Here is a 15,961-nt window from a genome sequence, read left to right on the forward strand (position 1 = left end):
ATAAATCTGAACATCTTTCTTAATTAACTGATTGTTTTTATGAAATGTTAAAAAAAAAAAGCAGATGTGACTTTTTCAACAGTCCAAACCATAAACATATTCACTTATATTCATATATTCACATATTCACAATAATATAAAAACAAAGAAAAACAGCAAATCAGCAAATCTGTGAAGCTGTAAAATGAGAATGAAAAGTTATTTTATCTGAAAAATGACTGAAACTACGAATCAACTGATCACAGTTTCATAGCTGGATGAACTGAGAGGTGAGGAAGAGGAGGAATTGATGTGATCATGTATCAACACGTAACATGATTCATTATTAACACATTAAATGATTGTTATGATGTGGTTACGTTCATATAATCAGTCATAAAGTCCATCAGACTAGTTTCCAGCCTCCATCATCCAGTGTGACATCATAATTAAAGAGGTGATTTATTAATTGTTAGTAGAATTGATTAAATTAACGACGGCTGTCATTTAATCCCGTCACAGCGGAGCGAAGGGTCCCGTCGGCCTCGGCAACAAACAGCCACTCTTAGGTGTGACGTGTTACTATTTTAGCTTCACAAACCGCTGGCGGATCAGATCAATACGGCGCCAAACGTCTGATGGCGTCGGAGGAACCGAGCGGGTGAGCCTTGAAGTGTGTCTGCTCGATGGGGGGAAAACCGCATCGTTTACATCCTGCGACGTGTCAGAGAGGAAGTTTTAAAGTCTGAATGAAGCCGAGGGGGTTTTTCTACCTGCGGTGATGTGTTTACTGTCATCACGGATATTTGAATGTTGAGTCTCATATTCAGGATTTAACTCCAAAACAAACACACATAAACAAGAGTGAGTGTAATCTGTGTGTGCGACACGTGTGTTTAAGCTTTGTGTGGGTGTGTTTATCCTTGTGTGTGTGTGTGTTTATCCTTGTGTGTGTGTGTGTGTGTGTGTGTGTGTGTCGTACCTGTTGAGATGTGTGATGATGTATTTGAAGACCTGGTAGTTGACAGACGGAAACTTCTTCACGATCTCCCTCAAGACCTGCAGACGCTCGATGTAATCCACGATTTCTGACACACACACACACACACACACACACACACACACACACACACACACACAGAGAGAGGGAGGGAGAAAAGACAGAAGGCGTTTTACATTTTACACACACTCCCTCACGGGAAAACGGAAATTATACTCTCTGGAAAACAAAAGGCTGAGATGCTGCCAAGAGCAAAACCCACGCTGTTCTCACACACACACACACACACACACACACACACACACACACACACCAGAGCTAAGCCTTATGGGCAGCAGGAACAACACAAGCCTGCATCACGTCTCACTCGATGTTGGAAACTAAACAGATCTGTTTCTGCAGACTAAGAGAATAAACACATTTTTATGTTGAACTTTCTAAAGTAGATTTAATGAAGTCGCAGTGAAACAGTTGCAGAACAGAACAGATGAGCAGATATGAATGATGAAGATGATGATGATGATGACAGAGACACGCAGCAGCTGTGATGTTAAAGTCCAGGATCTAAGAGCTTAGTGACCTTCAGTAAAAGCTGTTTGTTTGTTTGTTTGTTTCTTGCTGCAGCTGAGATGAAAACCTCCACTGATGTCACTTTATTATTATTATTATTTATTAATTGATGAATCATCAGCGTGCTGGCCTTCATAGATGAACATCAGTCTGTTTTTTTTTTTAATCTCTAGACTAGATTACTGCAACTCCCTCCTTTCCAGCATTACACCAGAATCCCAGTTCCGCCTCCAACTGGTCCAGAAGGCAGCAGCTCTGCTTCTTACTGGTTTTAACAGACGACATCACATCATCACTCCGATCCTGGCTTCTCTCCGATGGCTCCCTGCTCCTTTTAGAATCGATTTTAAGATTTTACTGATCACTTTTAAAGCACGTCTGTGTCTATGTCGACCCCGTACGAGGCGGACCGCAGCCTTACATCCTCAGCTGTGTCTCTTCTGACGGCTTAAACCTAAAGGTGCTTTTTTTTCCCATCAGGCCTTTGGAGCGACCTGCCTGAGGAGAATCACTGACTTCTACAGACTTGCTTTTATGTGACGTTGTCTTTAGATCATCTTTCTTTTAAACTTTTTTATCATCTCTTTATTGTCTTTCTTTGCCTTTGGCGGCCATCTTTGTAAGGTCGGATCTGTTATTGTCTGTTTCATGTCTTTGCTTTGTGTTGTCTGTCAAAGCTGTTTTAAAAAGCTGCTGTATAAATAAAGTATTATTATTATTATCTTGGAGGCGACAGGTGTGCTGGAGTACTGATTCGTTTCTGTCTGACCTTCATCACTGTGATTCAACACCGACGTCGTCATCACACCGAAACATCAGAAACTACTAAACACAGCAGCAGTGAGCATTTTTATTCAACTTGTACTTTCTTAATGATTATAAATACAATATTTCCTTTATTAAATCGACACGTTTGAAACGGCTGGAGGTTTACGGACTCCTCAGCTCGATGTTTTCAAACACAAACCAGGAAGTCGGAGCAGCTTCAACTGAAGGTCACGAAGCTCTTTGTCCTGGAAAGTTCTTGAAAACATTGTGAAGTAATAAAAACAGCAGCAGAGAGAGAGAGAGAGAGAGAGAGAGAGAGAGAGAGAGAGAGAGAGAGAGAGAGAGAGAGAGAGAGAGAGAGAGAGAGAGAGAGAGAGAGAGAGACGTCTCTGACGAGTCACTAAAATAAAATCTGAGTTGTTATTGTGAGTCTGTATTGTACTGATATTTCATATGATCTTAACATTTGACTTGTTTTGTTCCTGTTTTATTGATCAAAGTGATTATAAATTGCTGTTAAATATAAAAATAAGAAAAAAAAGAAAAGAAAAGAAAAAAAATAAGAGCATAAAAGGAGAAACTGTAATAAATTTAAAAAAACATGACAGTAATCAGGTGCTAAATTAAAAAGCTTTAATATCAGGAATCTGATGAGGTCGAACAAAAAGATGTTTTATTCCTGGAAAGTGAAGCTCCTGAATTTCTCGACGTTCCTCCTCAGAGAATCCATCGCTCTCCTGCCTGGCGAAGGCTCGCCGCTCCGTTATGAAATATTTAAAGAGCACGATATGAAATAAGAGCTTTTATCTTTGAACTGTCACAACAAAGCTACTTTAACACAACCCTGACCTCCCTTCTCCCCCCCCCCTCCCCCCCGTCTGGAATACAAACTCCAGGATATTCCCAACATTCCAGGAGCAGCGTGAAGCCCTTTTTTCATATTTTTAGACACGAATTTAAAGCCGCGCAGCGGATTTATTCATCCCTGCACGCTATCAATCATCTTAACGAGGACGCAACAAGAGCCTTTCACCCTCTAATGGCTGTGAGAGGTCAAAGGTCATTAATGCGTGCTGTCACAGCTCGACGTTAATGAGAAATATCACAGAGAGAGAAACATAAAGAACACTTTAATACCCTTTTATTAAATATATATATATATACATATATACGTCGGTCTGATGGGAAAACACACCGTGTACCCACAATGCAACGGGGTCAATAAACTGAAAAGGGTTCCTGGATCTTATAAGAACAATAACAGTGTTTTCATTCGTCGTCATGGTAATTTTAACTGCAGTTTTATAAAGTAAGTAGCAGCAGGTAAACAGAGCTGTTGATTTAAAGCAGTGATTTCTGCTGCAGGTGTGTAAATGTCAGTTTTAATCTTGTTTGAGGAACGTAAACAAATAAAGTTTCAACTGTTGAGACGGTTCACATCATTAATATCTGTTATACTCTACATATGATGCTGCTTCTGTTGTCTGTACGAGCAGTGAGCACACTGTCAGAGAGGTCAAAGGTCAAACAGTCACAGCAGTCTTGTTTCTATAGAGACGTCACAGGAGAAGAAGATGAAGATGAAGATGAAGAGGAAGATGAAGAGGAAGAGGAGATACGTTGAACAGAGAGAAGAAGAAGATAAAAAACAAGACAGAAAACCAGAGATGACTTCCTTCCACGTTTGACTCAGATATCTTCCAGAGAAGAAGAACCAACGTCTCTCTCTCTCTGTTCCTCCCTCACCCGAAGAAACTAATTAAAGTGTGAGTGTGTGTGAGTGTGAATGTGTGTGTGTGTGTGTGTGTGGTCATGTAAGATGTCTTTTTACGTTTCTTGTTGAGTGTGTTTGAGTGTATTTTTGGCTCATTAATCTGCTGCCGTCAGTCTGTTGGTGTCAGCGTTCAGTAGCACTGATATACAAGCAGGAAACACACACACACACACACACACACACACACACGCAGCAGATTGTAGATGTCTGACAGTATCCTGGGGCTGAAAAAGCCTCTTAAAGAGTGTGTGATGTGACAGAAAGCTGTGTGTGTGTGTGTGTGTGTGTGTGTGTGTGTGTGTGTGTGTGTGTGCGTATATGTGTGTGTGTGTGTGTGTGTGTGTGTGTGTGTGTATATGTGTGTGTGTGTGTGTGTAAACCTGACTAGATTTCTGCAGCAGTTACAACAGACCAGAAGGTGAAACTGCAGGAGGAGAGTATTTATGATTTCTAGCACAGTTTAACAGGTTTAGATTGATTGTTATAACAGTTGTTGTCGTATCAAACTGACTTCTTTAAACTTTAGAATCAAGTTAACTTCAGGGAATTTAAATGTTTAAAATGTGACTTATGTGCATCGTTATCTTTATGTCAGAAATTAATTCACAGCCTTTTCTTTCAAGCCCTGCAGGTATCAGAACAGTTTCTGATCATTTCTCCTCATAAACTAGTAACTCAGGTGTTTTATAGACCTGAAGACTGTGTGTGTGTGTGTGTGTGTGTGTGTGTGTGTGTGTTCTTACTTGCTGCCTCCACCAGCTCCGGGTGCAGACTGTAGGGAATCAGCGGGTCGGGAAGGTCGGCGAAGAAAGCCTTCAGCGCTCCGGCGGCCGCGTTCACCGCCACGTCCATCACCACGAAGTCAATACTGTGATCTACACACACACAGAGAGAGAGAGAGAGAGAGAGAGAGAGAGAGAGAGAGAGAGAGACAGAGAGAGAGACAGAGAGAGAGAGAGAGAGAGATGTTCTACCATCAGCAGCAAATTCACAAGGTCATTTTTAAACAATAACGTTAGCGTCACCAGGATCAGAGGTCTTCAGGATCGCTGTTGGACATATCGGCTAAAATAAACCTGATCATCTTCTGATCCTTTTCTTTACTCTACTGTCCTCTTCAGCCTTCTAGTGTTGCAAAGCTGCTCCTTCATGACAGTTTGTGCATTTGGTTTGTACACAAGTGAAAATTAGAGAGTGTGAATGTTTTCACTAAACTAACACATCTGTTAGCTCATCTTTAATCTCCTCTCTGCTCTCTGCTAGTAGCTGTATACAAAACCTTTTATCAAATCATGTTTCAACAAGATAAAAAACAGTTCAAACTAAAAAAAAAAAAACATTGCAGTTATATTAATGTTAATCACTTGATGAAGAGTAACTTGATGATAAAGTTGAACTGGGCTGTTGTCTCAGCTAAAGATCGTTAGTGAGAGACGAGATCATTTAGAACAAGGAGCTAAATAAGATTTATCAGGCTACAGATGTTTATGTTGACAGAAAGCTGCCTTTTGTATTGATTAAGACTTCATTCAATTATCAAACAGTAAACCATACATGAGACTGCTTACAATGACTTGAATGTGCACCGGGCTGCTTCGTCCTTTAGGTTAATAGTACCGGCTGGGGAGGTGCAGAGAGCCCAGTATCTGTATCTGTATTCGTATCTGTATTTGTATCTGTATTTGTTGAGGCAGCAAAATTATTTGTATTCGAATAAAAGTGGAAAGAGGCTTTAAAAATCCTGTTTTTGTTTTTATTAGGCTTTTAATTTTAGAAAATTTAAGTGTTACAATAAGTGTTCATGAAGCGTGTGTCAGCTTTATCTCTGGGGAACACCCCCCAGCTTCGGGAGTGACGTCCAAATTAGGAAATGTGCGTCATGTAGCAGGTGGATGTGACTCCCCTCACTGAGACCTGCTGATAGACGTCACAGCGGAGCAGAGGAGAGACACTGAGATAGTGATGGTTTATTTTTCTTCCTGAAAACAAATAATTTTTGAAATATTTGTATGAAACAAATATTCGTAAAAAAAAAAACCCCACTATTTGTGCTTTGCAGAATAACGTATTTGTATTCGGGCACACCCCCAGTATGAAACAGACATGCGGACAGATTGATGCTTCTCTCTGTACACACAGTCAGTTTATATCAGATCACACGCTGAGCAGCACATTATTAATTAAAGGAAACTAAATCAAGAAGCAGAGTTTCTTGAACTGATGATCGTGTTCATCATGTTTTTTCAGCCTAGTTTGCCGCCTTCCGTGAATCCCCAGCAGTTTGTCACAGCGGCGAGCAGCCAGAGTGAGTGACAGCTGGAGTCTTCTGTCAGATGTGTGAAGGTGCTGATGAACAGAAAACACACCGGAGGGAGCAGAGCAGCCGGCTGCTTTTACTACTTTTGTGTTTCTGTTTTATGATGCAGGAGACACATTTAGGAAAAAAAGTTACTGGTGGATTAGTGCAGCAGACTTCTTAGGATTTCATAATTCAGAAATACAGTCTGCCCAAAAAAACAGGATCCTTCATAAATACTGTATATGGGCTAAAAACATAATTCTCTATAAAAGCTAACAGCATTTGGCAGAAAATACTAAGAAAGAATAAACAAATGTTCAATGTATATGGAGACACAACATTCAAAGGGAACAATAAGAGACTGATGATTATTATGTTGTATAAATGTTTAAATTCAGGGAGAATATGTGATAATGTGATTTGGGAGGTTCTTAAACAGGAGGTTCAGTTTGTTTATTCCTCCAAAGCTCATGGAGTTACGTCTCAGCAAAACAGAACAAAGAAGAAGAGATACTGTGATGATATGATTGATAGTACAGATTAACACGTCTAAAGGCCTGAACGGACAGGAAGTGTTTTCAAGTACACACATTGTTTTCAATGGCCGAAGACGCACTAGAAGCCTTATGAGGCGCGTCAAACTGCCTTGATGCGTCTACTGTCTCTGCAGCCGAAAAAGAGAGAGAGAGAGAGAGAGAGAGAGAGAGAGAGAGAGAGAGAGAGAGAGAGAGAGAGAGAGAGAGAGAGAGAGAGAGAGAGCGCGGCGGTGGTCGAGCAAGGAGAGCGAGCGCTGGACGAGAGAAATAAAACATTATAGTCTGATTATTTTACAGCTGTCACGTTTTAAAAGCACCGATAAATAAAGCATCAAACGGTCAACAGATGATTTACTGCGGACACGGACGCTCTCCCCTCCTCTGCCTTTTCATTCATTCATCACATCAAACTAATTCAGCCGTTAATAGAAAGAACAAAAAACCTGTGTTGGTTCACAAAGACAAAATCATCCCTGAAAACCCCCCGAAGCTGAGCTCAGTTACACCCGTGTAAAACCCGACACAAGCAGATTGTGGACCCGGGTGTGATAACCCGCGTCGACCCGTTCAGACGTGAGGCAAACAGGATCTTCCTGGGGGTCGGTGCTTTTTATCAAAGAGCTCGCGAGTGGTCGTGGAGCAGCGGCGAGTGTTCGCAGCTGAACTTTGTGTCTGAGCGGGAGAACAGAGCTCGTCTCTGATGGCGGCTAACGGAGGTTATCATCAGTCTGTCTGCAGGCACGGAGGCCTGAGTGTCTCTGTGACGGAGCAGCAGCAGCAGGGCTCAAACAGACAAACAGAACACACGTCCAGTTCAAACTGACATTTTTCCACTCCGTTATTCCTGCCGGGACAGGACGGAAACTCCACTTTTTATTACTGTTTGGAAAAAAAAAAAAAAAAAAAAACAGGCCCGGTAATCTCTTCAGTCTCCAGTGTCAGCGTTCTCGTTAACCCCAAACACAGATATATATATATATATATATGTTTAAGATATATGTAATGATGGCTTAAAAGACAAAAAATGTCACACTGGTGCCGGAGATACAGGATGAGAAAAAAATAAAAAAATGACTTCCTGTGTTGACACACTGTAGCGGTCAAATGACGACAGAGAGGAGGAGAAAGAGGGAGGAGAAAGAGGACAGAGCCCTGAGGTAACACGACAGCTGTCACAGTGAATCTGAGAGACTGCCAACACACACACACACACACACACACACACACACACACACACACACACACACACAAACACACACAAACACTAGGTTCACCAGAAAAACTCTAAAAAGGAAATTTAGAAAGATAGGAAGGGAGGCAGTGAGGAGAGAGATATAAACAGGAAATGCATCAGGGAATAAAAAGGAGGACAGGAGGAGCCAAAACAAGCAAGGAAACCAAATGAGGAAAGAAAGAAGATATTAAAAGGAAAAGAGGAGAAAGAACTATAGAGAAGAAAGGGTTAGAGGAAGAGGAAAGGAGAGCCTCTGTAGCCTTATACTTGACTGTTTTTTAATAAAACTGTTAAGGAAGCAGAAACACAGTGACGCCTAAAGGAAGCACATTTATATCTTCAACTGTTCCTATAAAAACACTCACGTGGTCTGAGTAGCCAATAGCTGCACATCCTCTCTTATTGACAAAAGGAGCTAATTGGCTGTAACGACGCCTCTTGCAGTCAGATTTCATCAAGCTGCAGCGAGGAGAGCCGCCGCAGGAGGAATATATATATATATATATATATATATACGACCTGACAAAGGTTTTACTTAACGTGTGTAAGAACAGCAGGTTTTACACCAGTCACGCACCGAGTCGGCTACAAGTGCAGCGACTGTCTGACAGTTACGGCTGTATCTGTCGGGACCTTTATTAAAAAGGTCAACCGAGCCGTAGATATAGATATATATATATATATATATATATATATATATGACATTTAGTTAACTATGTTTGAAGACCCAAAGGAAGAAGAAGAAAAATACACCAAACGACTGAGTGGAGTAAGAAACATGTTTAACCCGTTATAGCATAAACCGGCCTGTCAGTGGCAATATGAATATTATAGGACACTTTATATGGGAATAAAACGTTTTCTACTATTATTTTATACTATTTTTATTAATGTAAAATCTACTGTCTACTTTCTTTTAGACTTTTCTTTTTTTCCCCCTCGAGAAGTGAAACATCATAATGGACATCTACACTTATTACCCTGTAAATAAAACCAATACAACACAATAAAGAAAATAAATAAACAAGTAAATGAATAAATAAATATGTAAATGAGCAAACAAGAACACTCGGGTGAACATACAATGGCTTCGACACACTCGGCCAGACTGGTTAACACTTTCTTAAGATGAAAATAGAGTTTTGCAACTACAGTTCCCATCATGCTTTGGGTGATGTTAACAGGAAGGGTTAGGCTTTACTGTATTTTTTTTTTTATATTTTGGCCGATCTGGAGCATTAAGACATGTGCATTAACCAGTAACATCTCCTTGACTTGATACTGGAGAAGTTAGGAGCTCGTTTATGTGATTTCTAAATGGTTTCATTGGTTTTTATGGGTGTTTAATGGAAAACGCCTCCATCGGGCGCTGGGATAAATCATTTTCAGGTATATTTTTACTATTATTTAAAATAAATCACGGCTTTGTAAAGGTTCTGATTCTCAGTTTAGAGAAAGAAAAAGTTTATTTTTTTCTCTTCTTCTTCTCTTCTTCTTTATTTTGTAGCAGTCTTTCCTCACCTCATCGTTCAGAGGTCTTTTAATGAGCCTGAAGAGAATAAATAACGCAATCAATATAATCAATGTGGGACTGACTGAATCAATCCACTGCAGTCTTGCTGTGTTTAATCCCCCTCTGGCTGTAAAATGACTGACTGCTGCTGATTCCTGCCTGCGTCGACTGTAACCTCCCTCTTAACAGCCGCTTTGGCAGCTCACCAAGCATCACGTGCAGGTCGGACTCGGCTCGGCGGCGCAGAGCAGAGCATGTGTTTCTCTTTAAAGCGCTTCTGCTGCGTGGTCAGAATTTTTGGAATCAGTTATGTGTAGAGTTTTTTTTTTTTTCTTGCGCAGGTCGAAAAAAAAAAAATTTATTGCACACATCACACAAACTGCTGCTCGATTGGTAACATGTTTTTTTCCCCAACAGGACTCCTGAGTTCTTAAAAACGACGGGACGGTTTAGAGTTCATGGGAAAATAATTTAGAAACACGATCTGTGAGAATAATGAGAACCGTGGAGAGTCTTTGCTTTGAACACACGGCTCCTTCTTCAGGGTTTCTGGTAGCTGGATGTGTATTTATGGAGGTCCTGCGTCTGTGCAGGTGTGTGTGTGTGTGTGTGTGTGTGTGTGTGTGTGTGTGTGTGTGTGTGTGTGTGTGTGTGTTGTACCTTGATCAAACTGTTTCTGGATGTTGTCCTGGTCCGTCTTGTTCCCGCTCACTCGATACAGGCCTTCTGTCGTCAGACCTGCAAACACATAAAAGTCACATCCTTCAATATAAATAAATAAATAAATAAATAAATAAATAACAGCTCTGACGGACTTCATTTCTGTGGAATTTATGCAGGGAAAAAAAAAAAAAAGTGTGTGAAAGTGCTGAAATGAAACAGATGGGCAAAGGAGCTTTGTATTAGCTTCCATCCACTGAGGGTTTATTCTGCAACCACACTCAAATATTTTGGATTCAGACTGAAAACTGCAACAACTCGCATGCTTCAAATTCCAGAAAAAAAAAGTGATTCGTCTGTGTTTGTTTCTCACAGAGTTCTTCCTTCCTGGGATTTTAAATCTTTCCAAAAACTTCTTGATGACTCCTGCGTGTGCAACCTGTGAGTAGACGGCTGAAAGGTGGTGGTTGGTGGTTGGTGGTTGGTGTCGAGCTGATTCAGGTGCAGCAGTAAGAAAAAAAAAACATTTAATGACACTTTATTTCCTCCGGTCTGAGCCTTGTGTTGATTTTTCTGATACATTTAAACTTACACTTAATTTGGTCTGAACAATAAAAAAGAAACCAACGAATCTACACACAGCTGATGTTTATGCTCTACATAAACCAGCTGATATTTATCTTTCAACTGTAAAGAACACAGAAGAAATAAAAGAAGCAAAGCGGCTTTTATTCTCATTATTCAAACACATTTCCAGTCTTATGTCGGCATGTTATTCTGTTCAATTTGAGGTTATTTATTCATATAACTCACAGCGCTGCAATTTTCCTCTTTACATCTGTTTCTTTTGTATTCTATTCTATTCTTTTTATATATATTATGTTTCTTTTATATGTCATCTTAAAGCTTTGTAGTCTCATATAAAACATTCTGCAGTAATTGGCCTGTTTGTTTTATTCATTGTTCTTCCTTAACGTTTGTGACGTGTGCAAATGCATTAATATCTTTTTTTTTTTATTTTTTTTGTATTTTGTTAATGTTGTGTTGTGAGACAGGTGGGTGTAATGAGCTCTGGCCTTGTTGCTTTACTGTTTTCTTTTACTTTGATGCCAAGATAAAGACAAACTCTTTTTTTTTGGCAGGTTTCCCCAAATAAAAGGAGATACACGACAGCAGGATTACAGTGTCTCCGGTATGTGCGTCTCAAATCAAACTCATAATTCAACATCGATAAAAGCCGCAAGCTGTTACGTACAAGTGGGGGAAATACACAGTGAAGCTGATGCTGCAGGAAAAAAAAAAAGTCAGCAACAACTAAAACAGATCGACGGTAAATCAACGGTTCGGGTTATTTTAGTTTGTGAGCCTCTGGCGGCGTTTTTTTGTTAGCGTAGCTGGCACCTGACAGCTGATCTCAGGCCAGCGCGTATGGAGACGGAGTGTCTTAATAGAGATGTAATGTGTGTTCTGGCTGCAGGGATGCAACAGTAAGTAAAGCATCCATACAGGCTGTAGTTCAGCTCTGTTGCTGCTGCAAGGTCATCCACACTGCAGTACAGATGCCTCTGCATATATATATGTGTGTGTGTGTGTGTGTGTGTGTGTGTGTGTGTGTGTGTGTTGTGTCCCTGCAGAGGCAGTTAAGCAGAGACAGTATTATGTAAATTCAGCTTTAATGGATTCAAGTAAATCGTGTCAAGTGTGAGGGAATGCGGGAGAAAGTGTGTGTGTGTGTATCTGTTGGTATCTAGGTGTGTATCTGTGCTTATTTGTGTGTGTGTGTGTGTGTGTGTGTGTGTGTGTGTGTGTGTGTGTGTGTGTGTGTGTAAGCGCACATGCATGTTAGCTCAGGTGTGTCGACCGACTCTCCGGCTTAGCTCTTAAATTAACAGCAATCTTTGGAAAGGAGCGTTTTCACTAAATGACCTCAGTCTAATCAGCAACCCACTCGACCCAATTTGTGTGTGTGTGTGTGTGTGTGTGTGTGTGTGTGTGTGTGTGCGTGCGCCTCACTGTGTCAGCAGAAACAACAACAACATGCGCTCAGAAAAAGAAGTGGGAGTAAAGCTTTCGACGTGTTCTGTTGCTGTACATTAAAACGTGTTTGTGAGGGTTTGACGTGCACGTAAACAGTCTCTCTGCTCTGCTTGTTCTTCATCACATTAAAAATCACACAATAACTTGGTGATGTTTTCCAGGTTTCCAGTTTCATGTTTCACAGTAACTGAACTCAAGAGTTTAATGACGAACTGCTAAAGCATCCAGCGAGGTGGAGGGGGTGGGTGGAGGGGGTGGAGGGGGTGGAGGGAGGGGGTGGGGTGGAGGGTGGATTTCTGAAGTGGAATTTTAATGGTTTCAGATCACAAAAATGTGCTGATCAGTGTTTTCTGTAATATTCTCTATGGTTATCTGTAAGAGTGACGCCATTTTTTTTGAGTTTTCTTTCACTTTTGTGCGTCAGAAAATGTGTTTCAAAAAAGACTGTGAATAATATGAAACTGTCGTTACGACTCGGCTCCAGGAAGTAAAAGGAAAAACAAAGAACATGTATGTGTGTCGTGGAGGAATCAGCTGCTTCTGATTGTTGTGTCAGGTACACAGGAAGCAGGACGTTTATCAGACGCTGAATGTTAAATGTTCTGGGATATTTTTTTTTTTTTTCTTTGCGTGTGAAACCCGAATCGAACAATAAAAACGTTTTCTTATCTGACCTTACTGAACTGTTCCGAGGCAGCAGCAGAAGAAGAAGAAAGTTAAATATTGTAAAGAGTTATGATGAAACGGGCGCCCGGGCTTCCTGGAGAAGTTGTCGTTTCTCGGAGAACGGCTCATTATCAGCGGCGACGTCGGACTGATAACGTTCATATACTCGTTCTGTGATGACTCATTTCCCCAAAACACTCACTTTTGTTTACCTTTGCTCTCATTTAGCTTTATATTCACTCACAGTTTGCATAATTAAAATGTATTGATAGTTTCTAAGCTTCTCTTTTATATATATATATATATATATATATATATATATATATATATATAATCAAACTGTCTATGTGATGTTTATTTGCAGTTAAATGTATTTATTGTCAGTTTAGTCATGTTTGCTGAATGGTTTGAACAGCCAGTACATGATATTAGAGGGAACATATTCTGCACATGTCGGGCTCTATATTCATATTCTGGGGCTCTACTGGAATATCTTTATGCAGCCCCTCAGTTCAGCTCCTGTCTCCCCTAAAAAGCCCGCTCTGTTCTGATTGGCCGGTTTAAGGAAGCGGTCCCTCGTGGAGGTCACGTCAATAAACCGTGAAACAAACTACAGCAGTAGGATCTTTATTATTTGTTATCTCATTCTTTACTTGAAATGTCGACTGAATTCCATCCGTTCGTGTTCGAGCTGGAATCTGACACGAAAATATGAGAGTGAACAACACATGGGAAGACTTTAGCAACCACCTTAGCAACCACCTTAGCAACAAGGCTTACAAAACAAACAAAGCCGTTCGTGGTCATGCGCGATGAGCAAACGTTACGTGTCTCCTTCAAGTGACGCAGTTCAGCTCAGTGTTGTCGACCTCTTTTATGCCCCGTCATAGATATTAATCACACACATTTGTTTGTTCTTTTGCACCGTCATAGATATTAATCACAATTTGTTTGTTCTTTTGCATTTTTTGGGGGTAAATAAAAGCCTGTTGCGTCCAGTGTGTTGCTGTTTGATCTGCTAACAATAACTACAGCCTATTGTTTTACATTCACAATCAACCCCTCGCTGACCTGCTTCAATGGGAAATACATCACATAACGGACGTTCTTTTTATTTTCAAAGCATCGACTCCACAGAAGTTGATGTATTTAAAAAAATACAACAGATAACTATCAGTAAACAAACCAATTATGTGAATATAGGATTATATCCCACTATCTGCCAGATTAATTCAATTTCCTGGGGTGTATACCAAATACAATTTTTCCATGTGCCCTGAACACAGCATCAATTATCTTCACCTTTGACCTTAAACTGACCCTCCATCGCCCCCTGATGAAACGCCACCACCCTGTACATCTCTCTGCCCCCGTGAGGATATTTGATTCTCAACAGGATGTTACACTAAACACACACACACACACACACACACACACACACACACACACACACACACTCACAGAGAGAGAGAGAGAGAGAGAGAGAGAGAGAGCGCTGACCCTGAGGGGAAGGAAGTTAACAGTGCAGCTCATGTTTGCATGTTGAGATCTGATAAGACTCGTCCTGCTGAGATATGATCTAATATCCTGATACACACACACACACACACACACACACACACACACACAGTTATCATAGTCACTCTCTCTCCTCCTCTATCTTTACATCTCTATCTAATCTCTAAACTGTCCTCCTGTCTTGCTTTATGTCTCACTCTCCTTCTCTCTACCTGTCTGTCTCTCTCTCTCTCACGCTGCCGGTTGCCTGGTTGCCACGGATATTTTATTGCCGTGACAACCATCTGCTGTGGGTAGGGACAGGAAGCCGGTTCAATGAGTGAAAGTCAATCATCGGCTATTTTTAACTCTTGTTTTACCAGGCAGGGACACACACACACACACACACACACACACACACACACACACACACACACACACACACACACACACACACACACAGGTTATTTTTTGTGTGTCCACTAGTTTTCAACAGAAACAAGCAATGAACACAAAATCGTCAAATCGTCACCTTTTAAGTCGATATGTTGCGTTTATTTCCACATCCAGCAGTTACGGAGCAACATTATCATTCATGTGGAGTCGTGTTTCTGTCCACCTCACTCTCTTTTATCTCTGTTTTTACTCTCTACCAGCTCCTGAGGGAAATATCTGGCTCTTTAGCTGCTAAATGCTCCACTATGTTCACCAGCTAGTCTACAGCTAACTGTGTCTGTTTGGTGCTGAGCAGGTAGTGTACAGTGACTTTTTACAGCTTTCTCTCTCTGAAAACGACTCTATGGGACACTGAGAGTGAACCAGAACAGTAAAAGTTGCAGCTGGACAGATGAACAATGAGCTGAAACTCACTATGAAGCTCCGTAAAGCCGAGAGGAGCTGCAGAGTCTCTACCAGCCACGACCGACACGTTAATATAAAAAAAATACCAATTAAAACCATCTTAACATTCAGGATGATAACTATCATTTCAGCTCTTTTTATTTTTACAGCTTCATAACTGCGATGAAAAGTAATATTTTATTTTTATGCATCTTAAAACAATAACAGGACTTGGAACAAAGAAGCATAAAAACAAATACTATATTAATAACTGTAAACACTGTTATTTCCCTGAAGAAATGATCCAAACACACACACTGTGAAACGTTATATAATCCCTGTTGTTGTTGTGCTGCTCTGTTCTCTCTCTCTAACACCCACATGTGTGCGGTGACCTTTGACCCGAGCGAGTTTAATAACGACACGTCTGAACGAGGTGTTTATTTGTACATATAAATAGAGGAGCGGAGCGTCGATGTGTTTGGACACGTTATTCCCATTAAGATAATGAGTTTAAGGTGTTGACATGACAGGCTCAACAGCACGGAGATAATGAGATTTAAAATAAAGTAGCTGAGCACGTAAACA

The 15,961-nt window shown here is 40.6% G+C and overlaps 1 protein-coding gene across 3 annotated transcripts in view; it reads right to left on the bottom strand.

Annotated features, from left to right (window-relative positions):
• The window catches only part of arhgap5 (Rho GTPase activating protein 5), a 52,639-nt gene that overhangs the window by 1,095 nt on the left and 35,583 nt on the right, over positions 1–15,961 (bottom strand). For all 3 annotated transcript variants that reach the window (XM_044374981.1, XM_044374980.1, XM_044374979.1), the window contains exons 4-6: positions 10,334–10,411; positions 4,835–4,966; positions 962–1,067 (exon numbers count right to left, since the gene is read on the bottom strand). In XM_044374981.1, coding sequence (XP_044230916.1) covers positions 962–1,067; positions 4,835–4,966; positions 10,334–10,411 — 316 coding nt within the window. The remainder of the gene's footprint in view (positions 1–961; positions 1,068–4,834; positions 4,967–10,333; positions 10,412–15,961) is intronic.

This window comes from Thunnus albacares, chromosome 15, assembly GCF_914725855.1.
Source record: "Thunnus albacares chromosome 15, fThuAlb1.1, whole genome shotgun sequence".
NCBI lineage: Eukaryota > Metazoa > Chordata > Actinopteri > Scombriformes > Scombridae > Thunnus > Thunnus albacares.